The sequence below is a fragment of the Thyridium curvatum genome (assembly GCF_004353045.1).
Source record: "Thyridium curvatum strain D216 chromosome Unknown NODE_26_length_443329_cov_82.569921, whole genome shotgun sequence".
Lineage (NCBI taxonomy): Eukaryota > Fungi > Ascomycota > Sordariomycetes > Thyridiales > Thyridiaceae > Thyridium > Thyridium curvatum.
Window position 1 is genome coordinate 277,406 of NW_022156781.1, and position 26,747 is coordinate 304,152.

The following is a 26,747-nucleotide window of genomic DNA, read 5'->3' on the forward strand; positions in this document are numbered from 1 at the left end:
TGGGAAGCTAGGTATTCGGATACACCCCTCCGTCCACGGCCATCTGCGTCGCCTGCGTCCACTGCGTCAGGTCGTAGCCCGCCGGGTCCGCGAACCCTTCCTCCCAGAGCATGAAGTCGTCGTCCCCGCCGCCGACCCCGCCGCCGAGGTTGACGTCGACGTCGTAGAACATGTCGCCCAGCTCGTTGCTGTTGGCCATCACCAGGGGAAAAGTGGGCATCTCGGCGCCGGCGCCGAAGCCCAGCAGCCCGCCGATGCCCACGTCCGCGCCGCCCACGTTGGGCACGTGGCCCAGCATCATCATGCCGGGGTTGGCAGCCCTGTTGGCCGGCGCCGCCGCCGCCACGGCTGTCTGCTGCGGCACGGCGCCGCCACTGCCAGGCGAGGTATTCGACGGCGGGGTGCTGGTGGGTACTGCTGCTGCCGCCGCCGCCGCCGCCGCCGCCGCCGAGGGCGCGAACGGCCTCACCGCAGCGCCGAGGGTGCCGGCGTCGTCGTCGGGCATCAGGATCGACTTGAGGTGCGCGAGCAGCTCGTACCGCGCGCCCATGTGGCTGTTGCCCCGCTGCGCCATGCCGCGCAGCAGGTCGAGCCCGGCGTTCATGGCCAGCGCGCTCTGCGCGTTGGCCGGGAAGGCGCCGCAGGCCATGACGAGCACGATGGCGGCGCTGAAGGCGTGCTCGCCGTCCATGTAGCCGTACGTGGCGACGAGGTCGCGCTGCGCCGCCACCGTCATCATGTTGATCGTGTCCTGCGCCGCCGAGATGCACATCTCGATGACGCGGATCGTCGTCTGCGACAGCCCCGCCCGCCAGTCCTGCTGCTCCAGCAGCTTGTTGCCGCCGGCGCCTCCTCCTCCTCCTCCTCCTGCCCTCCTCGCCGCGCCGCCGGGCGGGCTCGTCTTGAGGCGCCGCTGCACGACGTGGAAGAGCAGCGGGCGGGCGGTCATGTTGATGCACTGGTAGTAGTGGAGCAAGGTCGAGACGGACTCGCGCGAGATGCTCAGCTTGGCCGGGTCGAAGCGCAGGCCGTCGGGCAGCTCGCGGTGCCACTTGGCGAGCGCCATCATGATGTTCCGGACCGACTCCATCAGCCGGCTGCCCGACTTGGGCGTCTTGCGGTAGATGAAGCTGAGCACCTCGCCCAGGATGCGCGACAGCTCCGTGTAGTGCCGGAGCACCACCGCGGGGCAGTATTCCGGCTCGCTGGGCAGCTTGGACGGCATGGCGATGCCGATGTCCTCGTCCTGGATGGTGAGGGGGTTGCCCGACTTGACGGACACGATGCGGTCGAGGCTGTAGATGCTCCACCACACCCGCCGCCGGTGTTCCTTGGTCGTCTCGTCCAGACCGGGGCCGGATACCTCCTGATGGAGGCCCAGAGAGATGGCCATGCGCAGGGCCATGCCGATGTAAAGGAAAGCAGCATCACGGCGGTTCATGTTCTGCATGAAGTAGCCGACGTAGGCGAGCGTCTCCACGCACAGGATCGAGCCCTCCTCGTGCGCGTCAGGCAGCAGGTCCAGTGCCGCTGTGAAGTAGTCGAACCCGGGAGGGCCCTTGAAGTCGATCCATTGATTGATCGAATATAGCTGACCAAAGGCCAGGATCATGAGCACCTTGGCATAAGCAAGGCATGCCTCCTGGTCCGAGGTGTCGGGCGGACCTCGGTATGCCTCGAGGAGTAGTTGCTCGAAGGTCTCTGGATCGGTGAAGAAGAAGATGGTGCCGATGTAGGTGTACTGCGCGGCGAAGAGACGCCTTGCAATGTCCATCGGAGGTAGTCTAGCCCGGCTTCGCAGGCTGGACCGTCGCGACGGGAGAGCGCCTGGATCGTAAAAGTTTGCATTGGTGTCGAGGCTGCCATCGTCGCCGTAGAGACCGGACAACTTGCGCACACTCCGCAGGAAGTTGTCCGACGAGCCCGGGCCCTTGAAGCTGACCGAGGGCCGGCCCGGGACGCTTACGCTTAGATGGTTGAACGGTTCCAGTAGCGGTAATTTGTCTTCGATTTCCTCGTCGTCGCTCACGTTGAACGGCCGAGTGCGCATCGGCACCTGGACAGGCGCCGACTGCGTCTGGACCTGGTCTGCTTTCAGGGCCTCGTACTCCTTCACCTTTGCCTCCAGCTCCCGCAAGTAGCTTTCATTGATGGTGATCTTTCTCGCCTCCTCGTACACACACTCAAACCCACTGTCACGGCACCTTGAGCATTGGGGCCGCTCCTTGGAGCAGCCAGACCGACGCTGCCTGCAGCGCAGACAGGCGACGGGCCTGACTGATGTCGTATCGGATATTGTTGACGTGGGCGAGTTTGTGCTGGCAGCCATGTCTAGCAAGAAGGAAGTCAAAGCTTATGCAGTCAAGAAGCAGTTGTGACGGACAGGAGTTTCTGGCAAGACTGAAGGGTGGGTGCTGATCATGGAGGGCCATCAGCTGTGCCCGCCTGATGCAAAACCCCCGGTGGCGAGACAGACTTTTAAAGGCGACGGCAAACTCGATTGTGTTGCCTGGAACCGATACACAAGATGTCCCAAGCCTCATGCAGTCATGGAAGTCAGCTGAGACCTTAGATACAGCTTGCATCGAGAGCCTGTGTGTTGTTGTGCGAAAGTGAAGGCTGAGTACAAGCCATGCATTTCCTGCATCCCGACAGCGCTGGCTGGTGTCCATGTGGGTGGGCTGTGGTGGTCCCGATCCAGTCAAGTGGTGCTGGCAGGTTGCGTGCGTCTGGGGAATTGGGGGGGACTGGGTGGGTGGAGACGCCCGTGAAAACGCCTATCTCGCAGTCGTTTCCCGCGATTCCAGCACTTCAGCACGCTAATCTTGATAGGGGATTTGGGCAATAGGCGGCGTCGTTCCAGGCCGAATCAAATCAGTGCGAGCCGGTGTGACCTGAAGGGCTGTATGTCCGCCCTGAGGAGTGAGACACTGCACTTTATGGTTCTTCATCCGCAAAGAGTCCGTCGTCATTTCGTGGGGGCTACCCCAGGGTACAACCATGGATGGAGACTGGGGTGAGGTACACTCGTGGAATGAATGAATGGGTTCTGGTGCGTTGGAGTGGCAGCCGGGCACGGCTTCCGATGATCAACATACAGTGTTAGCTACAAGTCCGGGTCGTCCCAAGGAACAATTTGGCCACAGATAGTGCATGTTCCTCTCAAGGCAACCAATGGATATCATCATTATTCATCTCGATTCCATGATCGTATCAAACAAAGAACGTCTTGTCTACTTCCTCAGCACGGGAAACATGTCCTCGTCGCGCACGTCCAACACCGTCATGTAGCCCGGCGCGTGCGCCATGATCGTGCCGCTCAGCCCGGCGTCCACCACCGCGCTCTGCGGGGTGACGCCGCAGCCCCAGAACACGGGGACGTAGCCCTCCTCGCTCTCGTCAAAGGGCCCCTCGCCGTCCAGGCGCAGGGACTGGTCGCCCCAGTCGTTGCGCGTGATGTCCTCGATGCCGAGCCGCCTCGCGCCGTCCCAGCCCCAGGCGACGGGCTCGCCGTGCGTGGAGACGAAGGGCCGCGTCAGGTCGCGCACGCGCTCGACGTCGGCGGCCCGGTAGGGGCGCATCGACACGACGTACGTGCAGTCGCGGAACACGCCCGCCGGGCACAGCGGCAGCGCGGTCTTGTACATGGCCACGTTGCGGCCCTGCACCACCTGCCGGGGCGGCAGGCCCGCGGCGGCGAGGGCCTGCTCGAAGCTGTAGGAGCAGCCGACGAGGAAGCCGACGTGGTCGTCGGTCCAGACGGCCTCGAGGTCGGCCGTCTGCTCGGCGAGCTTGCCGTCGCGGTAGACGCAGTAGCGCGGGAAGTCGTGCCGCAGGTCGATGTCCTCGGCGAGCCGGAGCTCCGAGGTGCCGTCGCCGTCCGGGTGGCGGACGTGCGACTTGAGGGAGGCGAATGCGCCCGGAGTCGTGGACTCGGCGATGAGGGCGCAGGGGACGGGGTTGCGCGCGCAGAGCAGGCGGAAGTCGTCGGCGTAGCGGCTGGGCAGGACGATGAGGTTTGCCTGGATGTAGGACGGCGCCAGGCCGGAGGTGTGTGCTTGGAGGGTCTTGTTGCGGGCGGCCAGGCGCACCTCGAGGCCGGTCTTGAGGGACGTCGCGGGGACGGCGGCCTGGGTCACGGTGGACGACATTCTCCTCGTTACTGGATGGTTTTGCTGGTTTGATATTTCTTGCGGTATGAGCGTCTATGTCATCTGAATCTCGAGATGACTGCCAGCGTCATTATCGGCCGTTGATCAAGGATACATATGTAATTGTGTGAAGGGTGAATGTATCGGACGAGGTCGTTGTCAACGATGATACAGGAGGAGTACTAATGTCGCAATGCTCGACCTAGTCTGCACTGGAAGGCAAAGCCATCCGTTCGCGCTCGGCAGAGTCCGACGACCGCACTTCTGTGATTCAGAGCGTTATAAGCCAAGTCTGTAACTCCAAGACCAGACCTCCAAGCTTGCCTGCCACTTGCACGCCCCGTGGGGCCTCATGCCCGTCCGCTCTGGTTCTCCACAAGTTGATCGGGAATAACTACCAGCTCACCGGATGGAGACAACTACAAGTAAGTGAAAATTGCCTATCATTCTAGCTTCGACCCTCCGTGTACCTTAAGCTTGGTGGGCAAGATTAGCGGCTGATCATTGGTTACCGGCCTTGCCAGTGAAGAGAACCGATGTGGTGGCACTGCAATTGCGTGCTGTACGGACCGTAGGTTTCGGAGATGGTGGGCGTCGGGGACCCACCCCGACTCTGGCTCTCTTTTTCATCGCGAAGAGCGCCTCTCCCACGCCGGATCATGGGCCATGGGCTGAGCTGGCATGCCTTTCGAGGCTGCCAATAGGCCGACAGGCGGTATCGGCGAAGCCATGAGATAACCGAAGCATTGGAGCTATTACGTGCTTCTAATTCAATTGGCATAATTCTGTAGGACGTGGTAGTTGGTTGCTTGAAGCCCGCCTCCTCCACGCACAGCCTAACTACAGGTGATTGCTCTCCGCAAGCGGTCCCGCGAAACATCCCGGAACCCCAGTCCTTTTCCCTCCAAGTGGCACCTCATCCAGGCCACTGCGTACCCAGTTGCGGCGCCCGAAAACTAGAGCGAGTGTTCCTTGACTAGAACGAGTCTTCGGTCGGCCTTGACTCTGCCACATCGGAGCTCGATCCCCCGCCGGGTTTTGTGTGGCAAGCCCAGATCTACGGCAAGGCTAAGCTCTTAAAGAACGAGCGGCCTCATCTCATGCTCATCCCACTGAACCCCGTATCTCTTCATACTCTACTCTCCGGCATTTTGGTTTTCGCTTGTGTGTTTGACGTCTCATCATTCTTTTCTCATTCCCACTTGTTCCTTGTCAACACACTCGCACAGAATGACCGTCGACACCCCGCTCAACATCCGCATCTCCATCGATCGAGGTGGCACCTTCACTGATGTGCACGCCTCGATCCCCGGCAGGGAAGACATCATCCTCAAATTGCTGTCGGTTGACCCGGCCAACTACCAAGATGCACCCACCGAGGGCATCCGGAGGATATTGGAGCTGGCCACCGGCAAGCCGCACCCGAGGGGCGAGCTGCTAGACCTCTTCCACATCGAGTCCATCCGCATGGGCACCACAGTTGCCACCAATGCGCTCCTCGAGAGGAAGGGCGCCCGGTCGGCGCTTCTCATCACCAAGGGCTTCAAGGACCTCCTGCTCATTGGCAACCAGTCCCGCCCCAAGATCTTTGACCTGTCCGTAGCGCGGCCAGAGGTGCTGTACGAGCAAGTCGTCGAGGTCGACGAGCGCGTCACGATGGAAGACTACACTGAAGATCCCCAGTCTGTCAAGACTGTCCCCACCGCAGAGGACGCCGAGCTGGTCACCGGCATCACCGGCGAGACCATCCGCGTCATGAAGAAGCCCGACGCGGAAGCCGTCCAATCGCAGCTCCAGAGGTTATGGGACCTCGGCTACCGGTCGCTTGCCATCGTCTTCATCCACTCCTACGCCTATCCCGAGCACGAGCTGTCCGTGGGCAAGCTCGCAGCCGACATGGGCTTCTCCGTCACCCTCTCCTCCGCCGTTCAGCCCATGATCAACGCCGTGCCGAGAGGCATGTCCGCCATGGCCGACGCCTACCTCACGCCGGTCATCAAGCTCTACATCGACTCCATCTCCGCCAACTTCAGGGGCGGGTTCGAGTCCCACGACACCCGCATCGAGTTCATGCAGTCGGACGGCGGTCTCGTCGACTTCCGCAAGTTCAGCGGTCTCAAGGCCATCCTCTCAGGCCCTGCCGGCGGTGTCGTCGGCTACGCCCAGACCTCCTGGGACAGCGAGGAGAAGTGCCCCATCATCGGGTTCGATATGGGCGGTACCTCCACGGATGTGTCGCGGTACGCTGGTGTGTACGACCACGTCTTTGAGACTACCACCGCCGGCATCTCGGTGCAGTCCCCTCAGCTTGATATCCACACCGTGGCTGCCGGTGGCGGCTCCATCTTGACCTGGAGGAACGGCCTCTTCAATGTCGGCCCCGAGTCGGCCTCCGCCCATCCCGGACCAGCCTGTTACAGGAAAGGTGGCCCTCTGACCGTGACCGACGCCAACCTGTTCGTCGGCCGGCTTCTGCCAGAATATTTCCCCAAGGTCTTCGGCCCGAACGAGGACGAGCCCCTGAACAGAGAAGTCACTGCCGAGAAGTTCAAGGTTCTTACCGAGGAAATCAATGAGGAGCGTCGCAAGAATGGCAACACTCCCTTCACCGCCGAGGAGGTCGCCATGGGCTTCCTGAAGGTCGCCAACGAAGGCATGGCTCGCCCCATCCGCGCTCTCACCGAGGCCAGGGGCTACGAGACCTCGAGCCACCACCTGGCCTGTTTCGGCGGCGCGGGCGGCCAGCACGCCTGCTCCGTCGCCGACGTCCTGAGCATCTCCAGGGTCATCATCCACAAGTACTCGTCCATCCTGTCCGCCTACGGCATGTCCCTGGCCGACGTCGTCCACGAGGTGCAGCGCCCCGCCGCCCTGGCCTACTCCGCCGAGACCGAGCCCCAGATCCGGTCCCAGCTCGACGAGCTCGTGCGGCAGGCCCAGGCCGAGCTCACCCAGCAAGGGTTCTCCCCGAAGCAGATCTCCTTCAACGCCTACCTGAACATGCGGTACGCGGGCTCCAGCAGCTCCCTCATGATCCTCAAGGGCGACGACTGGGACTTCAGGCGCGAGTTCGAGGCGGTCCACAAGCGCGAGTTCGGCTTCAACTTTGACGACAAGGCCATCCTCGTCGACGACATCCGCGTCCGGGCCATCGGCGCCGCCCGCTCCCGCGTCGAGAAGAGCCCCTTTGCCCAGATGAAGGCTGTCGAGAGCGCCGACGTCGCCGCTCCGGCCCAGAACGGCGCGAGCCGTGTGTACTTTACCGAGGGCGGCTGGGCCGAGACCCCTGTCTACGAGCTCCAGGGTCTGCCCAACGGCGCCCGCCTGACCGGCCCCGCCCTCGTCATCGACAAGACCCAGACCATCGTCGTCACCCCGGGCTCGGTCGCCACCATCCTCGACAGCTACGTCGTCATCGACCTCGCGTCCGACGACGCCGCCGCCGCGGTCCAGACCGAGCAGGAGGCCGAGTTCAGCCCCATCCAGCTGTCCATCTTCGGCCACCGCTTCATGTCGATCGCCGAGCAGATGGGCCGCACCCTGCAGAAGACGGCCGTGTCGACCAACATCAAGGAGCGGCTCGACTTCTCGTGCGCCATCTTCTCGCCCGACGGCGGCCTGGTCGCCAACGCGCCCCACGTGCCCGTCCACCTGGGCAGCATGCAGTTCGCCGTGCGGTACCAGCACCAGCTGTGGGAGGGCCGGCTCAAGGACGGCGACGTCCTCGTGTCCAACCACCCCAGCTGCGGCGGCACCCACCTGCCCGACATCACCGTCATCACCCCGGTCTTCGACGGCGACGTCATCGCCTTCTACGTCGCCAGCCGCGGCCACCACGCCGACATCGGCGGCATGCTGCCCGGCTCGATGCCGCCCACGAGCAGCGCCCTGTGGCAGGAGGGCGCCGCCATCGAGAGCACCAAGCTCGTCAGCGCGGGCCGCTTCGACGAGGACGAGGTGCGGCGGCTGCTGCTCGTCGAGCCGGCCCGGCACGACGGCTGCTCGGGCTCGCGCAAGCTGGCGGACAACGTGTCGGACCTCAAGGCGCAGATCGCCGCCAACGTCAAGGGCATCGCGCTCATCCGGGCGCTCATCGCCGAGTTCGGCCTCGCCACCGTCCACCGCTACATGTACGCCATCCAGACGACGGCCGAGCTCGCCGTGCGCGACCTCATGAGGGCCACGGTCGCCAGGCTCGGCCCGGAGCCCCTCGAGGCCGTCGACTATATGGACGACGGCACGCCCATCCGGCTGCGCGTCAGCATCGCCGCCGACGGGTCCGCCGTCTTCGACTTTGCCGGCACGGGCCCGCAGGTCCTGGGCAACACCAACGCGCCCATCGCCATCACCCACAGCGCCATCATCTACTGCCTGCGCGCCCTCGTCGCCTCCGACATCCCGCTCAACCAGGGCTGCCTGAACCCGATCGACATCCGCGTGCCCGACGCGAGCATCCTGAGCCCGGCCAAGGGGCTCGCCGTCGTCGGCGGCAACGTGCTGACCTCGCAGCGCATCACCGACGTCGTGCTGCGGGCCTTCCGCGCCTGCGCCGCCAGCCAGGGCTGCTGCAACAACCTGACCTTCGGCACGGGCGGCAAGGACCCGGCCACGGGCGCGCACGCCGACGGCTTCGGCTACTACGAGACCATCGCCGGCGGCGCCGGCGCGGGGCCGACCTGGCGCGGCACGAGCGGCGTGCACGTGCACATGACCAACACGCGCATCACGGACCCGGAGGTCTTTGAGAAGCGGTACCCGTGCGTGCTGCGCGCCTTCACGCTGCGCGACGGGTCCGGCGGGCGCGGCGCCAACCCGGGCGGCGACGGCACGGTGCGCGACATCGAGTTCCGCGTCCCCGTGCAGTGCTCGATCCTGAGCGAGCGGCGCAGCCGGCGGCCGTACGGCATGGAGGGCGGCGGCGACGGCGCCAGCGGCGTCAACCTCATCGTGCGCAGGGATGAGGAGGGCCGGGAGAGCGTCGTCAACCTCGGCGCCAAGGCGACGACCAAGCTGGGCCGGGGCGACAGGGTCATCATCCAGTCGCCGGGCGGCGGCGCGTGGGGTAGCTTGGAGGTGAACGGTGTGAATGGGCATGCGTAGATGGGTCCATATCCGTGAAGGAAAGGGGGAGGAAGTTAGAAACACTGGTTAGGTAACTAGCATTTGCATAGAATTTCTATTACTTGCATCATCATAGGTCTTTGGGATAAATAGATATATGTATATATACCAGAATATCATTCTACTTCTTTTTGCAAATTAGCCACACTCTCTGGCAGAGAGTCGTCATTCCTTCTCGCGTCTCAAATGCATATATGCAATGATGATGGTATCCACGACACACACGCACACACACACACACACACACACACACAAAGCATCTACGCCGTCGCAAAGTGCAGCGGCCCAGCCCAGATGCGCAGCGCCTTGCCCCAGCGCATCAGGCCCAGGATGATGAGGAAGGCGCCGAACACGATGGCGGCCTGGATGCCGAAGCTCTTCTGCGCGCCCTCGTTGGTCGCCCAGGTGACCTGGAAGTAGCTGATGATGAAGCCGCCGATGGTGCGCGAGTTGTTGAGCCAGGCGCTGACCTCGCCGCTGGCCTCGGGGTAGCTGTCGAGCGCGTAGCTGCTGATGGCCGTGGTGGTGATCATGACGCCGAAGACGTAGAGGCCCCAGCTCACGCTGGTCGCCATGTAGTGCCAGCCGTTGCCGAGGGACTGGCCCAGGAGCACGAGCCCGACGACCATGAAGGGCACGGCGAGGGCGATGGCGCGCAGGCGCACCTCGGGCTCGAAGTGGCCCTTGTGCGCGCGGATGTACTGCTGCGCGAGCAAATCATGCAGCCAGTGGCCGACGAGCTCGCCGAGCAGGACGGCGACGACGGGCGTGAAGTAGAAGTAGCCGATCTGCAGGACGCCGAACTTGTACAGGGGCCCCAGGAAGATGGCGAGGGTGGTGTTGATGCCGACGACCCAGGCGAAGGTCTAGTCCATGTCATTTCCTCTCGTGTCAGCGATGGGAGGAGTGGGGGGGAAGGAAAACACACAGTTTAGTGTGTCAAGGTATCCACAGGTATTCAACTTACGAGCATGTAGTAGAAATTGGCGAGGAGCATGGTCGGCTTGAGCAGCACGCTCACGCAGCGCCAGACGGCCTGCAGGAACGAGTTGCGCAGGTGGCGCGAGCGGAACTGGGCGATGCCGAGCACGCTCTCGACGCGGTTGCCGACGGACGGCTGCTCGGCGGCGGGGATGCGGCGGTCGTAGTAGGTCTCGCGCAGGAAGAGGGAGATGAGGATGAGGCACAGGCCCGTCTCGGCGGTGTAGACCCAGAAGGGGATGGGCCACGACTGCGTCGTCATCATGAAGGCGGCCAGCAGGGGGCCCATGTAGGGGCTCATGACGAAGAAGGAGGCCCAGATGTTGATCTTGCGCGCGCGCTCGTGGAAGAAGAACATGTCCTGGATGAACATGAGGCCGCAGGACTGGGCGACGGTGGAGAAGAAGCCGTTGAGGATGCGGGCGGCCATGAAGGACTCGAAGTTGGTGGCCGCGGCGCACCAGGCGGCGGTGGCGGTGGCGATGACGATAAAGTAGAACATGACGGGCAGGCGGCCGAAGTAGGCGGACAGGATGACGGCTGAGGGCGCCTCATGTTAGCATGAGGCGCGTTCGCGCAATCTCACACGTTGAGAGACTGGGCCGGATGTGGGTGTGGCTTACCAAAGATGCCGCCGGCGCCAAGCATAAAGACGTTGCCGGCTTGCGAGTGATTCACGTGGTCCTCGGTCATGTCCCATTCTCTGCGATGCGTGGTCAGTCAAGCTGCAGCGCTCCCCTTGTCCAGCAGAACAGAACAGATCACGACGTACTTGGCCTGTGCGAGCAGAGTGACGGCTCCGGTGGCGCTGCCGTAGTCGGGCAGGAAAGCCGTGAGGGCGACGATCATCAGCATGACGTGCTTGGTGAGGGAGCTCCAGTTCAAGGGGTCCTTGGGGTCGTCGCTGGGCTGGGGAATCAGGCGCGTGTGGCCGTCCTTGGCGAGCTTGACGCCGGCAGCTCCATCCTCGGCGTCGATCACGTAGCCCTCGGACTCGGCGTATTCGTGGAGGACCAGCTCATCTGTCCTGGGCTGGGCATGCCGGATCTCAGGTCGGTCAGCCTGGATCTCGCGCTCCACATCCGGGTCAGAATGGTCAACGACCTTCTTCTCGTCAGCCATTGTGAGACGTTGCGTAGATTCAGCCAGAAACAGAGAGAGAAGTCGGGTAGCTAGTTGGGCAACCGAGTCACATGCGACAAGCAGACTGGAACTTGCTTGGGCGACCTTGTGTGTGCTTGGAGCAAAAGGGGGCCAAAAGACAGCGGTACTAGGGTGGGCAGGATAGAAAGTTAAATACAAGATCCCCTCATGCTGGGGAAATGGGGATGGGGTAACGTAAAAACGTGTCAACCAAGCTGGAATGTCGGCAGGATGCGTCCGTCGCAGTCGATGCACGGGCCCTCAGGTCGAAAGGGGATATTCGTTCGAGAACAGAGGAACGCCGTGGATGGGATCCGTCAGCCATGACAGAGACAACTGGCTCCATTCGCCCCCAGCTTTGCTCAACCCTAGCTTAGCGTAGTGCTTGTTTATGACACCAGCAGCTCGAGCCGCGAGTGTAATTTGCTCGCTTCAACTGCCGACTTTCGAAGGGGTGGGAATCCCGGTAAGTCCGGGTATCTCAACTACTTGTACAAGTATGATGCTCCTTGTAACGACAGGCATCGTCTTGGCGGCCCGCATTGCCCCAGGCGCTGATCCTGCGCGTCTATTGTACAAGTACGTTGTTGAAGAGACTGGCTTGGCAGCGACTGGGGCTCTGTGAGCTCCTCCTGTCTGGGTGTGCATGCTGTCGGGTTTCTAGAAGCCAGTCCCTGCATTTGGGTGTTGCAGATTTGGAGAACCGCGGACAGACGTTGAAACCAACACAATGAACGTGCGGGATGCACGCCAAGTCCGTGCTACATCATCGTGTTTTTCCCTTTGCTTTTTTTCTTTGCCTTTTTTTTTCTCTCATGACTGCTCCCGTTTCCCCAACATGACAATCTAAGTATGCGGGGGAGCCCACCAGCCATTGATGGCTAAGCTTTTTGGAAGATGTCCATGAGATTACATCTGCACCACTTAATTAGGAGCAATTAGCAGCGACGTACGGTCATGCCATCCCGAGATCATTGCCGGGCCTAATCCGACCCCGCACAGCGCGTGGGGATCGGGCGAACTAGGGACTGGCTAAGACGGTGGGCATCTCTAGATCGCGGAGGCGCCTCCAGCTTCCAGCCCTGGAATAGACGTCAACAGTCGGGGGGCCAATCAATGCTTGTTGCGCGCGTCGCTTCGCGGCGTGCGGCTACGGGGCGAGACAGTGTTGGCACGCTGTCCGGGGTAGCAGAGCTGAGGTCGTAAGAAGGATTCGCCGCGACGTCTGAAAACGTAGTTATCACATGGAAGTAGCCACTCCAGTTGCCTCATGGTTGCAATAGCGTCAACGGCTTTGAATCACGGCTACGCTTGGGCGTGCTGCGTGTCCTGTGTCGTAGTATTCGACGCTACTCCAAGCTACCTCTACCTAGGTATAAAGTGCTTACTCACGCTGATGGCGCTTCAAAGATCAAATTAGCCCGTTCTGAACCCTTGGTATTTGTTGGGGAGATTCGGCCCGGGTCTGCTATAGGCTGTGCCAGATTCTTTGCTATGCCACTTTCATCAGTTTCTTTCACCCGAGGTCTGAAAATTCTGCTACCTTGACGCTGGACTGGAGGGTAAGGATCATTGCCGACTGTTTCTCCTGTGGACGAGCAAACAGCCGAGCCTGTAAACTCTGTTCTGAGACGATATTATGCGCGCCAAGTATCACAAGGGTAGGAAGACCCATGTTGCTCACACAAGGAACACACTAGTCGTGAAGTAAGGATTCCGGATTGCGGTTGTAAGATACGTACGGCCACCGTATCGGTGGCTATCGAACCCCTGTCGGCGCAACCGACATTGGTATCCGAGTTTACCTTGGGGAACTACTAGTTAGTCGGCCGTTGACACACGACACCTTTGCTCTGGACAGGACACGAAGTTTCTTTCTCCAAACATCACCAGATGTATTCATGCCAGAACACGCAAGAAGCATCTACGAGACGGCCAATAGCATCCTTCAAAACGTTGACAAGTCTCATAGTGTCATGTGCTCTTGGTCATAGTAATCGATGGATGGGGTGGAACACGGCCTCTTCCCCCTTACCGGGTCCCCGGCCACTTCTGCAATGATAGTCCGCCAAGGCGCAGAAGCCACAAGCCGCGCCCTCCGGCAACCGAGCACTCCGGAAGGCAGTTGTCAAGTCGGGGGTGATGCCACATGCTACAACGTGCTTTTCGGCAGTTCCAGGACGTGAACAGCCTTGTCTTTCGCAACCTGGACGGGCTCCTTGATGCATCGCACGGCCTTGCGAGTGACACAGCCGTGTTCTATAGTGACATTGAGGCCTCTTGGCAGACTGCAAACAGGCATGATGAAAGTCCGGAGAGCAACTAGGTTCGAATTTCCCTCGGTCCCGATGAATAACTCTCTCGTGGTCATCAACTCCCGGGCTACCCAACCGTGGTATCATGAGCCAAGAGACTGGATGACACCGTACTAGGAAGAGCATGCGTGGTGTAAGTCTCCTCCGTCCCTTTCCTCACTTCTGATCCCCGTTGGCAGCACGGCGCTGGATAACAGACCAGTCCTTCTATTGTTGTACGGAGTAGGCGGGAACAAATCTATCGATGGATTCAAGCCTGGAGTGACACTCACTTACGAAAGAGGGGAGGCAGCATCTTCCACTCACCACAGCCCGCATCCCGGCTAGATGCTCGGTAGCGGTAGAAATAACGCCTTGGCTGGCCTTGGCCTGGTGACAGCCGAGGTGCACGAGGAGCGAGGTTGAACAGGTCCCTCTCATTTTCCATCTGGACCATGTCGAGGACAACAAGGAAATTCAGATTCTATCGGCCGGCACAGACCATGTCATCACGGTGCTAGGTGTAGAAATGCTATGTATCATGAAGGAAAAATATTGGTAGGCTGAAGGTAAATGTTCGATATCTATCTATTCATCCAGACATTCAAGACAAAGGAAACAGATCATCGTACCCAAAGCGCGAACCCAAAGCAGTCATCGGATACACACACACCGTACGACACCTTCTAATACCGCGCCTGCTGCACCCGCACCTGGCCGCCACCCTTGCCCTCCTCCTCATCCCGGCTCGAGCCGGCACGCCCGCCCTCCGCCAGCATCTCGGCCGGCAGCCTGGCGAGCGTCAGGCCCGTGCCGACGCAGATGGCCACGGCGGCGATCTCCTCGAGCACCGACATGCACAGGTAGACGGTCGGGTCGCCGCCGAACGAGCTGAAGCGCGCGTCGCCCGCGAACTGCGCGACGAGCGCGTAGGCCAGGCGCACGGCGATGAGCGGCGCGCAGGCGGCGAAGGCGTACAGCAGGCGCGTCTCGGACCCCGCGGGCACGCCGGCCCGGTGGCGCCAGAGGTGCGCGAAGATGGCGCAGGCGGCGAGGTAGATGGCCGTGAAGACGCAGGCGCCGGCCCGCATGAAGGCGTTGGGCGCCAGGGGCGTGGCCGAGCCGGCGGCCTTGGTGCCGCCGTAGATGGAGAGGGAGATGCCGACCAGGGAGGCGATGCTCAGGAGGCCGAAGTGCTTGGCCGTGATCTTGGTGGTGAGCCAGCGGTTGCTGTCGCCGTCGGGGAGGGTGAGTATTAGTGGGCGACCAGACTGGGTAGTAGAGACGAAAGGAGGGGGGGGGAGACGCATACACTCTGATCAGGAGACCGAGGTTCAGGACGGTCAGAGGCGAGATGCCGATGGCTTCGCAGATGAGGGCACCGCCGTAGACGGAACGGCTCGCGTAGTGGATGGCGGCTAGCTCGAAGCTGGCGCCGATGAGGCGGAGGAGGGAGAAGGTGATGAGGATGAGCCATCCGGATTTCCGGCTGAAGCCATGGCGGATGCAGAGCAGGATACCGCAGACCAGGTATACGGAGAAGAAGACGATCTGGAGGATGGCGAGGCCATTGCGGTAGGTGAGACCCGACATGCTACAGGGATTTCGGGCGAACTAGGACGCAGAGTACTGGTCAAAATCTGCAGCGTAGTAGGGCAAGCACTCAGCGTGTGCGGGAGGGGGTGTAATGCAATGTATTGACGACCGGAGCAGTGAGATACAGGGGAATTATGCCAAGGTCAAACCTAGGTGCCAAGGGAGCTTCTTATACACAAGCTTTCCCTCGCCGGCCTGATCCTCCAGATCGCGAAAACCCGCCATGGTCCCCGCCCAAGGACCCTTATTGCTGACCAGATATGGGATGAAGCACGGCTGGCGCGCGTTAGCTCGGGGCGTATGAAACGAGGTGCGGCCCTGGGGGGACCGTTAGCGATAGCGAAACCCTCGTACGCCGGCTCCGGCTTGCCCAAGGCGCGCTTCGGCCGGGTCCGGTCTGGCAGCGAAGGAGGGTGTACAGGCGGCTCATGAGCCGTTTTGGCCGACTGACCTGTCAACGTGCGGCAGAGTAGCCCAAAATGGCCCTCAATCGCGGCGAGGGATCAATATGCGGTGGAGACTTGACGACTGTAAGATCGGGCCTAGGTCAAAAATAGGAAATAGGTGTGGTTCATTGCAGGAAGAGATGTCAGAGCTAAGCCTTTTTTTTGCCCTGCCGGCCACGTTTTCAGCTTATCATGTCGGCTATTTCCCTCGCTTTCGGGATCGCGTAGGCATCGCAATTCGAATCCCATGGGAACTGGGAACAGAATATGGCATTCCAAGGCCGGTAACGCGAGCGAGAGGCGCCGGATGCCCTCAGCTTCATCTCGAATAAACAAGTGCTTCTATTCCAAAAGTAGCAGGTTCCAATTACATGCCCTCAGATAGATGTGAGTATCCCACAATAAAGTAAAGCAAAACGTTGCATGGATATCAACCCGTCCAGTCTACCGCTTCGCCGAGCCCTGCAAAAACGCCGCTCGCTAATTCCTACACATTGAATACACTGTACACCATCACCCTTGCCAGGCCATGCAATTCACGGCCCGCTGATGAAAAAAGTGTTGTTGCCTGGCTTTCACATCTTATACCGTTGCAGATATGCGTCCTCGCTCCTGTTGACACTCTCGACCTTGCCTCAGTACTCCCTGGACGCAAATGCAATAACGGAATGGCATACTAGCCTGCGAGCAATCAATTGATACTTCAGACCGCTGCCGGACCTCTGGCGCCCGCGTCTGTGCTCTCGGACGCGTTGCGCCCGTCCTTGCCGAAGCCGTTGGTCTCCCAGAAGGGCGTCTGCTTGGCCGAGCCGTCCTTGAGCAGCCAGCCGAAGGGGTCGAGCAGCGTGATGAGGAAGTGGCGGTTGTCCTTGTACCCGTCGCCGACGAGCTCCGTGCGGCCGTCCTGCGCGAGGTAGACGCGGTGGTCCTGCGGCAGGTAGAGGCGCGGGTGCCGCAGGTTCCACATGCACGCGTTGGCGAGCATGACGGCGCCCTCGAAGACGTAGAAGAACCACTCGTAGCGCACGACGGGGCTCAGCGACATGGGGTCCATGCCGGGCCTGCGCTGCGTGTTCTCGCCAAAGTACTCGACCGTGCGGTAGATGCAGCGGACCATGACGAGGGCGCTCGACAGGTACAGCGTGGCAATGGGCGGGCGGATGCGGCGCGCGTGGTCGCGGCCGCCCTGCTTGGCGCAGCGGCGCTGGAAGACGGCGACGAGGGAGACGAAGAAGACGATGACGGCGATCTGAATGATCAGCGACGCCTTGAGCAGGGCCTCGCCGACCTCCTTGATGTCATCTTCGATGTTGGGGTTGACCATCCACGCCACGCCCACTGCGTTGAGGACCTCGACGAGGGCCGAGATTGTGCCAAAAGTTGTGAGTGTCCGGCCGGGGTGCATCGGTGCAAAGTACGGCACGAAGTAGAGGATGCGCCCGAGGATGTGGTAGTTTGCTAGCTCCACGAGTGGACTGGTCGAAACCCGTCGGTCAGTACTCTTCCCTTTTGCTTCCAGCCATTGCACCCCCAAGATGCTTACGGAGCCATGTAGATGAGTGTATTGCTCGCAATGAAGATGTTGACGTTGCCGTAGTCGAATGCCTCATAGCTCCGCAGCGCGAAGCCGACGACAAAGAGGAGGCAGGTGAACGGGTAGAGGCCTGTCACTTTGAAGGCCTTGAACTTGCTGAAAAAAAAACGGCAAGAAAAAGTCAGCACCTTGTCGGATTACAGGCGACTGCAGCTGGGCAACTCGAACACTGTCTGGGAGGGGAGTCAACACGTACATGCATTGGTACAGATGCCACAGTGCAGTGGCTGCCCACGCGACGGTGAAGAAGATTGCTGCACCTTTGTTCGGGCCATAGAAGTAGAGGCTGCCAGGCACTTCAAGACACGAGCATTGGTCAGTATTCAGGGGCAGGATATCAGCACAGCGCTGCTCGGAGCAACACACCTGGTTGTCCATCTCCTGAACCCATGGTTGCTTGTGTTGACTGGAGTACACGGGGTGGCTATGCGGTCTCGAAGATTGTGCCCGGGATAGGTATCGTACGCTAGAGAGGCTTCTTAGGATGTAATGTAATCTCTTTGCGATGGAGATCTGCCTTGGCGAGGGAAGTTTTGGACCAAGTTGAGGACAGAACAAAAGGAAGACAAAAGAAACTCGTCACTTCCAAGACAAGTTGTACTTGTATTTGAGGATGGTTTCGACGTCTTGACTTTGAGACGGGACTGGAGAATCCCAAGGCATATTATAATTATTCTTGATCCTCCCCCCTGCCTCAACTTAGTTCGTCCAGGCCAGAACCATGACGTCTCGGGCGTGCCGTCCTACAAGGCTGTTTGTTTGGACTGGTGTTCAGGGTCCATCCGAGATGATGCGTGATGATGGTCTTGATGCCAAGCGCTGAGCACTTCCCAAAGCGGCAATACAAAGTACAGATACTCTCGCCAGGCTGGCCCTGCGGGTTCTTGAGTCCTGGCGATACTATTGGTCGGCGGTGTCTCCTAGAGGCGATGCAGGCTCAGCCAGGTCAGCCCTTGGCTCGCCCTCCTCCACAATTTGTCTCGACGCTTGTCTCTGTCGGGCAATGCCTCGTGGATCCCCGGATCTCTGTCGCCAAATTAAACTCTGGTGCACAGCCGCCACGGCATGGTCCTGCTTGATGGGCCCCCAAGCCTCAGGTGCTTGCCCCTCTCGTATCCGCGACGTATCGCTGGGCTGCGCGTATCCGTACTAATTCCTCGATCGAGACGACACGCGAACGCCGCCGTCTCCAAGAAGCTTTTAACAACCATCCGGCCTGCCGTCTTGTCACAAGTTCCGGGCGCCGCCTGCAGCCACACACACACAATCAAGTACACTCTCGTCATAGGGCACATAATAATTTCTTTTTTTGACCCGCCTTGAAAGACCCGCACCTGCTTCTAAGTCGATCTGCTTTGTTGCTGTTGCTGTTGCGGTTGTTGAAACCGGCCCTTGGCATATTATTATCACCAACCAAGCAAGATCAGGAAATCCAAAGTACTCCATTGACCTATCTCGGCCTCTGTCTCCCCTCCCCCATCCTCTCTGCAAAGAGCAGAGGATCTTTTGTTACCCAAACCTCGGTGCATCTCCCTGATCTGGAAAAGGTTTGGAGTAATCCTTCCGTGATGGGCGGCCCTAGTACTGCTTTAACAGCGCCTGCTGTCTCAAAGCGGCAATGCTGGGAATGCCTTCGTCGCCAACTCGTGTGTGACTCGGCGTACCCCGTCTGCAACCAATGCAGGACAAAGGGCATCACCTGCCCCGGCTATGAGGACAAGAAACCACTCACCTGGCTGGCCCCGGGCCGCGTCACATCACGCACGAGGAAGCGTCGCAAAAGCCCAGTCTACACCACCACCACTGCACCTACTCCCAGCCCGGGGCCCAAGTGCAAGCCCAAGCCCAAGTCCAACTCAAATGGCCGTCCCCCTAGCACCAGCCTGGTCACCCTAGAGCCACTCCCCGACCAAGTATCCGAGCCAGCCGAGCCAGACTCCCGGCAGCTAGCTACAGCCCTGACGCAGATCACACTGGGGAGTGTGGGGGGAGTGCCGCGTGTGGTGCTGAGAACTGAGGAATGCGATGCCTATCATGCGGCATATTACTGTGAGTTGTCACCCTCCTCAGCTGCCTTGACCCCATACGTATCCGATCGTATCCCGCAATCTTGTCTCCCATCCCGCATGGCAGCTCCCAAACCCATGGGTCCCGTACCCGGGACAAGCCTCCCACCCCATAGAGTGCATCCAATCGGAGACAAGGGGGGGAGGGAGGTGAATCAGCGTTGACCAGAGTACCGCAGATAACGACAACATATACCCAGACCTGGTGGCCACCCAGCTGGCCGACACGCCCTTTGTGCTCCCGTCCCTGCACAGGTTCGTCGACTACCTGCCGCCGGCCATGCGCCACATCATCGTGGCCATGGCGTACTCGCACCACATCCTGCACCGGCCCTACGAGCCGGACAAGGAGACCCTCGGCCGGGAGCTGGCGGCGTTCCACCGGCACAGGGGGTACGCCATCCAGGCGCTGAACAAGGAGATCGGGTGCGACGCCAGCCGCGGCACCGACGCCACCATGGTGACCGTGCTCATGTTCCTCATGGCGGAGCTGCAGCAGTCCCCGCTGCCGAGCTGGCGCCAGCACGTCGACGGCTTCATGGCCCTCATGGCGGTGCGCGGCGAGTCCCTGTCCGAGCTCATACGCCGGGCCAAGCACAGCCGGGCCGGGCTGCTTTCCTTTCTGATGTAAGCTTATTATTCTACTGGGGGCGTTGAGGATAAAAGTCGCTGACTCGTTTTCTTCTCATTCACCTCGACATCTAGCCTCACCGTGTACAGCAACACCACGAGCCCGCCCGCCGAGCAAGTCATGGTCGAGGAGCTCATCGAGGCCATCGAGCCCGTCGGGGACCTCTACAGCTTCGCAATGTACCCCAACGCGCCCGCGCCCCTCGAGATCTTCCTCTGCATAGCGCGCATCAACCTCCTGCGCCACCAGGCCGCCAGCGCGTCTCCGGAGGTGCGGGCCGCGGCGCTGCGCCCGGCCGCCGAGCAGATCCTGCAGTCCATCCTCGGCTTCGACGCCGAGGCCTGGGCCGCCTCCCACGCCGCCTACCTCGACGAGTGGCGCGTCGTGGCGCGCGCCTTCCGCGCCGCCGCGGCGCTGTACCTCGCGCACGCGCTGCAGCACCTGTACCCGCTCGCCGCGCGGCGCGAGCAGCTGCGCGCGCTGACGCGGCACCACGGTGCCGCCCTGAGGGCCTCGCTCGGGGAGGCGGCGGCGCGGCCGAGGGCGCGCCGCGGCATGGCCTGGCCGCTCGTCGTGGCGGGCGTGACGGGCGCCGAGGACGAAGGGCTGCGGCGCCTGGTCAAGGAGGAGCTGGTGCGCCTGGGCCGGGAGCAGGGGGTCGCGTCGCCGGCGCAGGCGGCGCGGGTGCTCGAGAGGTACTGGGACTCTGGGCGGAGGGGGTGGGACCAGTGCTTCGACGAGCCTTATGCGCTTGTGTTGTAGTGTCCGGGGTGGTGGATGGAAGTCTGGCTTTTGTTCCTTTTCTGTTAATAAGAAAATCAAGGTGCATTATCACGATACGGAATCGCGGGGTTCATGGGAAGCGATGGTCACGAGGAGCTGGGAGCGGCGCGCCTTCCGCAGTGATGAAGTTCATTGTCAGGACTCTATTTTTGTCTCCTGCTCGCCATCGCACACTTTGTGAATGCTGGCTGACTATCTTAACCGACCTGGTTGGTGATGTACATGATCGCCAGTGCTTTTCCGGTGAATCTCCTTCTTGATTCAACGCCAGGTATCTCAGGAGTGATACTTCCTGAAAGGTCTTCCACCTCTAGTTGGCGTTGTCATCAACGGAGATATCCATCTCCTTGTCGGAGTTATCCATCTTCTCATCCTCAGACTCATCGTTGTCGTCAGAATCATCCTCCTCCTGGTCGTCAGAATCATCCTCGTCCTGGTCGCTGGACACCACCGGCTCCGTCACCTTGGTGTACTCAACGTCCTCGCCGTTGAGAAACCTACGGCTTGCGCAGGCCCAGTCGCGTGAAAGAATATCAAGCGATCGCTCGTAGTGTCCGCAGGCCTTGTCTCCAAGCACCTTTTCCTTCCGCCATTTGTCGACAAGGTGGCTGCACCAGCCAGCAGCTCGGAAGACCTGCTCATAGACGACATACAACTGCAGTCTCTGAGTTTCGTCATCAATATCGCAGAAGCGGTAGTCGCGATGAGCTTCGCTGGCTGGTACGAGCAACTCGTGGTAAAAGACTGCCTCCTTCAGGTCGTGAGCGGTGTTTGAAGGCAGACCCTGGTGGTGGATCTGTTGGTGCAATGTTGTTGAAGTAGAGACGCACTTCTCACTGCAGAAGAATCCATGGCCGCAGATGAAGCAGGACTGAGTTGTCTTTGTTCCGCACTTCAAGCAGCGGCCTTTCGGGGTCTTGGTCTTGCCCATCGTGAAGAGTCTGTCTATAAGCTGAAAAGGTCAGGGTGGGATAATTATCAGATAACGGTGTTAAGAACCTACAACTGACAGTCGATGTGAGATGGTTGATGGATTCACTAGATGCTTGGGGGTGGGCATCTGAGTCTGGCAGTTAAGGTTGCCTTTTTCTGAAAACCTTTTGTGAATGTGGATGAGTTTGGGGGAAGGAGACAGACTTGACTCAAGGAAAAAGAGAACAAGAAAGTGGGAGGAGTGGCAGAAGTCTGGGAGAAGGTCGGGACAAAGTCGGGAGAAGGTCGGGTAGTTCACAACAATTCACTTAAACCTCTATCAATTGTGTCATTATCACCGAGAGCTGTCATTTTGTCTTTGAAACACAGGCATTGTGTTCATTGCGCTTCTTTAACGGTGTGTAATCTATAATGTGATCCATCTTGCTTCTGACAGGTTGACTGAGCACTAATTTCTTATTGAACAGATTTATGCCGTGATGCTGAAATTGACTTTTCGCAAGGTGAGAAACAACTCACTTGAGACCCCTTCTCCATGTCAGCAGGCGAGCCACATGACGTGAAAATATTGAAGGAAGCTTACCAGGGAGAGTCGGATCTGATTTTGATGATAGTACACTCTTGCTGGTCCATCCAACCTTTGTCCCACAGCTGAACTAGTCCAGTTCTCTTCGTCTTAACATGTCCACGGCTCAGACGGGGTAGCCCTGCTTGCGGCAGATAAACCTCTGCTTTGCTTCAAGCTGAGTACCATAATCCTCCTCCGTGCCCTCAGTATCCATCGGCATGAGGATCCAGTAAAGATCGCTCTTGCCATTCAGGAAAGCGTAATTCATCTCGACCCAGTGGCGGAGGGCCAGCAGGCGCATGTCGTAAGGGGATGAAAGGGGGTGCACGCCGTTGGTGGGAACGGGGATCAGCGTGAAGATTCCGGCCAGCTTCGTTCCGAGCACCTTGTTCTTGCGCCACCTGTCGATCAGCTCGGGCGATGCCATGGTTTCGTCCCTGATGTTTTCCTCACTATCCCTCTTCTCCTCGCAGACGAAGCGGATGGTGTCGTACAGATTGCTCTCTTCGCCGCATTCTCTCATAACGGCGACTCGGAAATCTGAGTAGAACTCCATCGGTCCGTTATACGGTATCGAGAAATTGGCAAAATGCGTGGCGTAGTACACTAGTTCGTGTGCAGATGTCTCCAGATCCTCTCTGTCGGAGTGGCACCTGCTCTTGTGGTCCTCAGTGGACAGCCCGGCGCACCTCTCCTGGCAGAAGAACTCGTTGTCGCAGACAAAGCATAGATTTGGGGTGATGTCGCCGCAGCGAAGGCAGGGGCCCATTGCGGCGGCCATTCTGGTCGTGGTCGCAAGGGGTGATTTGTTGTCTGGTCGGCAGTGGCGCGACGAGGCTTGCCGTATAGCGACGTTGATGTGGATTGGGGATGGGGTGTGTTCTGTGGGATGATGAAGACACCGATGCTCAGTAGATGGGAAGATTTGAAGAGGTTGGTGTCTTGAAAGCAGACCGAGATGAGAACTGTAACATATATCTCAACTTAGTCTAAGATCAAAGTGAGAAAGCAGTGATGAACACAGTGAGGCTGACTCAAGAAGATATCTTGAAAATCGTAGGGGCCACAAACCAACCAGGAGACAAATGTTTACACCATGATCTGCTCTGCCTGAACCCTAAGGTGTTACCAGGCGTAATGAAAATGCAGCGTGTCTTATCTTTTGCTTTACCTCGATGCCCCGAGAGTATGATCTGAGGATGAAAGGTTGGAGTCAGGAATGTATATCCCGCTGGTGGACTTTAATCCGCACCACTTACTCATGTCGTTGAGCGTTTGTTGTCCAATCTAGGGCCCTAGGCCAATGTAGCTAGGCAGTCAGTCTCTTTACAGCAATCCCGTCAGCTCTATCTACCACAGTCCATCGTCTGCATTATTGATGCGTCATTGCAAAATGGACTCAAGGCAACACATCAAACATTATATGGTATCTCACACAGTCACCTTGCCAGCAAACCGGCTAGAACATACTAGGCTTTTCATACACAAACAACTATCTTTCAGTTTGCTCATATAGACTAACTTTGACCTCAAATTTACTACAGACCCCCCGCCCCCCATAGAATGCAGTTATCATACCTATATCAATCTAAATAGAGTACGTAGTTTCTATAGGGGGTGGGATGGTGCAATGGTTTATGACCACGATAACGTGGATTCCATTTAATAAATAGCACGCCATCCTACCCTCACGACGGAGGACACCACAGAAATTTCTTAATGTGGCTGGTCTCGTGTTCGAGCAATTGAAGAAAAACTGCGAAAGTGGTTTTTCGTAGGTCAGGGTTCGAGTGACACCTTGGCTGATCTTTTTTTGCCCCCTTTCTGGCCTTTTTCTTGTCTCTCGCTTTTTGGCCTTTACTTTTGGGTGTAATGATATAATCTTAGATTTTATTACTCAGGAGTAAGTAGTACTCCAGTAAACGGACTCGCGTGCCCACCGTACATGGCAGGCCGCTCATCGAGAAGTTACCATCCTGATCTTACCCTTGTGTTATTGGGTAGATAGCACGGCCGTCAAACCCCGTGGCCGCAGAATCTGAGTCCGCGAACCACTTGATTTCCTTACCCAGACTACGGCTTCATAAGGATGATGCTTTGCTCTCCCAACAGTCTGGGCGTATTGAACAAATGCTGGAAAAGCACATGTGTCCAGGCGGCCGAGAGTCTTGATTCTCTCGCCGAATAGAATTCTAAGAAGGATTTGTAAGCATTCGGGAAGCGCAGCCCGTGAACTCACTAGGCTATTGATCTAGAGATGCCTCTGAGAGTTACGGACAATGTATTGAATGAAATGTTTCAAGATTTTGGTTCCTTAGCAACTCACTGAAAGGTTACACTGAGCTTGGTCGGTTTCTCAGGACCCTAACATTCCGAAGGATTTCAAGTCCCACTTAGCAATAGGGGTGTGGACTGGGTATCGACTTTCGAGCTGACACAACTACCTGTTTGGGCCATGATAGCTTACTCGAGTGCGTGCAACTTAACAACTCCAGAGCAGCCAGCGCAAAACACCATCGTCGATGATACATAGCTAAGCACATCGGGCGATGCGAATCCCATTCCTAGTGTCATACCCAGAGCACATCGACTAACTCTATGATTTTCACCATATGTGTACCTACCCCGAAGGCAGATGGAATATACCCCGGCTTATTTGTCAGCTTACGAAGTAGGCCGTCAGTCTAGAGCAATCCCATAGCCAAATTACTATGTGGGCCTATCTATCCAGTACCACATCCGCATTCCTAAAAAGGGTGGAAGCCCCCGACTTTCCTCGTCCTCTAGCTTTCTCAGAATCAACGGCCTTTTGGCAATGATACCGCCTGATACCTGGCCTTTGACCCTGAACTACCAAGTACTCGCCTCTCTGTACCCACTGCGATATTCAGCAACGGCTGATGTCAATGCAAATGAATGGGAACGAAGGCACAATTATAGTCACCGGCGCCAGTGGTGGCCTCGGCGGCGCCATAGCGGCTCGGATCGCTTCGGATCCGCAGTATTCCACTTACAAAGCGCTCTACACCGGGCGCGACGAGCAGCGCATGTCGAACCTTACGGCCGCCCTCGCAAACGCACAGGCTCCTCATCGACATGAGGTCCTGGCCCTGGACTTGACAAAGCTCGAGAGTGTTCGCGATGTGGCCCGGGACGTCAATGTAAGCCGATTCGGGCGTCCCAGCTCGAGATGACTCCGCAAGGAATCTTTATGTTGCATATGGATCACGCGCTCATGCTCTCGTACTGCAGGCTCGCGTCGCTACCGGCAAGCTCCCGCCCATCCGGACCCTGATCCTCAATGCTGGCTTTCAAGACTTCGGCCACCAGTCATTCACAGATGACGGCCTCGACACGGTCTTTGCTACCAACTATCTCGGCCATTGGCTGCTGACCCTTCTTTTACTACAAAGCATGGATAGGGAGAAGGGGCGTGTTGTTGTGATCGGAAGCCAGAGCCACGAGTAGGTGTTGCCCCTTTAAGCCTTCCAGCTTTCCTTGTCCCCAAGCGTGGCCACAGAGAAGCACCTCTGCGCCGGACCATCAAAGGATTCATGGCGCCCTAATCATTGAAGAGACAGTAAGCTTATTCGCAGAATTACAGTCCCCACGACCCTCGAAACGCAAGAACGGGTGCCTTTGACGACCCAAAACATAAAACCATCATCTCCGACGCCGCAAGCTTCGAGGCGATCGCAAAGGGCACGTTCAGTTCCGCCGCCGAGGACCCGACCTGGCGGGGTGGGTTTCGAAGATACGGCGCGTCCAAGTTCCTCGCGATCATGATGCAGCACGAGCTGCAAGCGCGGCTGGACAGAGACGACAGGCTGAAGAACATCTGCGTCGTCGGCGTCGACCCGGGCACCCTGATCACGGGCCACACTCGCCTGGCACCATGGTTCATCCGCGTGGTCCTGTTCTCGATCATATACCCGGTCATACTCTATCTCATTCCCAACGGGCCTATTAGGTCGGTGAGCCGCGCAGCAGAGGACGTCTTGTCGGCGGGCGTCGGGGCGGTCGACGAGCACGAGCCGCCGCGGGACAGGTACTTTTTCGGGAGGGAACCGATGCCCACTTGTGAGGAGTCGAGGGATCCAGAAAAGAGGAAGCTGGTATGGAGGGAGACGGTCAAGTTGGCGGGTTTGGAGACTGGCGATACTATTCTCGCAGACTGGCAGTAACTGAGCAGGCCCTAGCCGATCGGTATCAAGTCCGGGGATAGGATCTGTACTTAGAGAACGCCAATTTCGTATCTGATCACGCATCGGCAAATAACCGTCATTATTGATGTGTGGCAGGCACACGGCATGGTGTACTGATTGGCACGTTAGCAGGCATGTTTCTGGGAGCATCCCAAAGCAGACAAAGCGAGATCTTCCATAAGACCTATGAAGAAAGATAGTCAGAGACTGGCTCTTGACGAAAGGTATCGTACAG

General features: G+C 58.9%; 10 protein-coding genes across 10 annotated transcripts; 3 read left to right on the top strand and 7 right to left on the bottom strand.

Annotated features, from left to right (window-relative positions):
• Positions 1–7: 7 nt before the first annotated feature.
• Positions 8–2,329, bottom strand: E0L32_005155 (uncharacterized protein; the record flags this gene model as incomplete). Its single annotated transcript, XM_031139645.1, has 1 exon — positions 8–2,329. The coding sequence occupies one exon, from the start codon at positions 2,327–2,329 to the stop codon at positions 8–10; it is 2,322 nt and encodes a 773-aa protein (XP_030996471.1).
• Positions 2,330–3,233: 904 nt separating this feature from the next.
• Positions 3,234–4,151, bottom strand: E0L32_005156 (uncharacterized protein; the record flags this gene model as incomplete). Its single annotated transcript, XM_031139646.1, has 1 exon — positions 3,234–4,151. The coding sequence occupies one exon, from the start codon at positions 4,149–4,151 to the stop codon at positions 3,234–3,236; it is 918 nt and encodes a 305-aa protein (XP_030996472.1).
• A 1,230-nt stretch (positions 4,152–5,381) lies between these two features.
• E0L32_005157 (uncharacterized protein) lies at positions 5,382–9,251 on the top strand (the record flags this gene model as incomplete). Its single annotated transcript, XM_031139648.1, has 1 exon — positions 5,382–9,251. One exon carries the CDS (start codon positions 5,382–5,384, stop codon positions 9,249–9,251), a length of 3,870 nt encoding a protein of 1,289 aa, XP_030996473.1.
• Positions 9,252–9,532: 281 nt separating this feature from the next.
• On the bottom strand, positions 9,533–11,375 carry E0L32_005158 (uncharacterized protein; the record flags this gene model as incomplete). The annotated part of the gene is made up of 4 exons (XM_031139649.1): positions 9,533–10,138; positions 10,240–10,793; positions 10,877–10,956; positions 11,026–11,375. The coding sequence occupies 4 exons, from the start codon at positions 11,373–11,375 to the stop codon at positions 9,533–9,535; spliced, it is 1,590 nt and encodes a 529-aa protein (XP_030996474.1).
• A 3,001-nt stretch (positions 11,376–14,376) lies between these two features.
• On the bottom strand, positions 14,377–15,283 carry E0L32_005159 (uncharacterized protein; the record flags this gene model as incomplete). Its single annotated transcript, XM_031139650.1, has 2 exons — positions 14,377–14,920; positions 15,003–15,283. The coding sequence occupies 2 exons, from the start codon at positions 15,281–15,283 to the stop codon at positions 14,377–14,379; spliced, it is 825 nt and encodes a 274-aa protein (XP_030996475.1).
• Positions 15,284–16,435: 1,152 nt separating this feature from the next.
• On the bottom strand, positions 16,436–17,717 carry E0L32_005160 (uncharacterized protein; the record flags this gene model as incomplete). The annotated part of the gene is made up of 4 exons (XM_031139651.1): positions 16,436–17,207; positions 17,276–17,422; positions 17,523–17,622; positions 17,693–17,717. The coding sequence occupies 4 exons, from the start codon at positions 17,715–17,717 to the stop codon at positions 16,436–16,438; spliced, it is 1,044 nt and encodes a 347-aa protein (XP_030996476.1).
• Positions 17,718–18,894: 1,177 nt separating this feature from the next.
• On the top strand, positions 18,895–20,785 carry E0L32_005161 (uncharacterized protein; the record flags this gene model as incomplete). The annotated part of the gene is made up of 3 exons (XM_031139652.1): positions 18,895–19,375; positions 19,593–20,019; positions 20,098–20,785. 3 exons carry the CDS (start codon positions 18,895–18,897, stop codon positions 20,783–20,785), a joined length of 1,596 nt encoding a protein of 531 aa, XP_030996477.1.
• Positions 20,786–21,116: 331 nt separating this feature from the next.
• On the bottom strand, positions 21,117–21,737 carry E0L32_005162 (uncharacterized protein; the record flags this gene model as incomplete). The annotated part of the gene is made up of 1 exon (XM_031139653.1): positions 21,117–21,737. One exon carries the CDS (start codon positions 21,735–21,737, stop codon positions 21,117–21,119), a length of 621 nt encoding a protein of 206 aa, XP_030996478.1.
• A 694-nt stretch (positions 21,738–22,431) lies between these two features.
• E0L32_005163 (uncharacterized protein) lies at positions 22,432–23,088 on the bottom strand (the record flags this gene model as incomplete). The annotated part of the gene is made up of 1 exon (XM_031139654.1): positions 22,432–23,088. One exon carries the CDS (start codon positions 23,086–23,088, stop codon positions 22,432–22,434), a length of 657 nt encoding a protein of 218 aa, XP_030996479.1.
• Positions 23,089–25,219: 2,131 nt separating this feature from the next.
• E0L32_005164 (uncharacterized protein) lies at positions 25,220–26,491 on the top strand (the record flags this gene model as incomplete). The annotated part of the gene is made up of 3 exons (XM_031139655.1): positions 25,220–25,468; positions 25,560–25,771; positions 25,912–26,491. The coding sequence occupies 3 exons, from the start codon at positions 25,220–25,222 to the stop codon at positions 26,489–26,491; spliced, it is 1,041 nt and encodes a 346-aa protein (XP_030996480.1).
• Between the last annotated feature and the right edge of the window lie 256 nt (positions 26,492–26,747).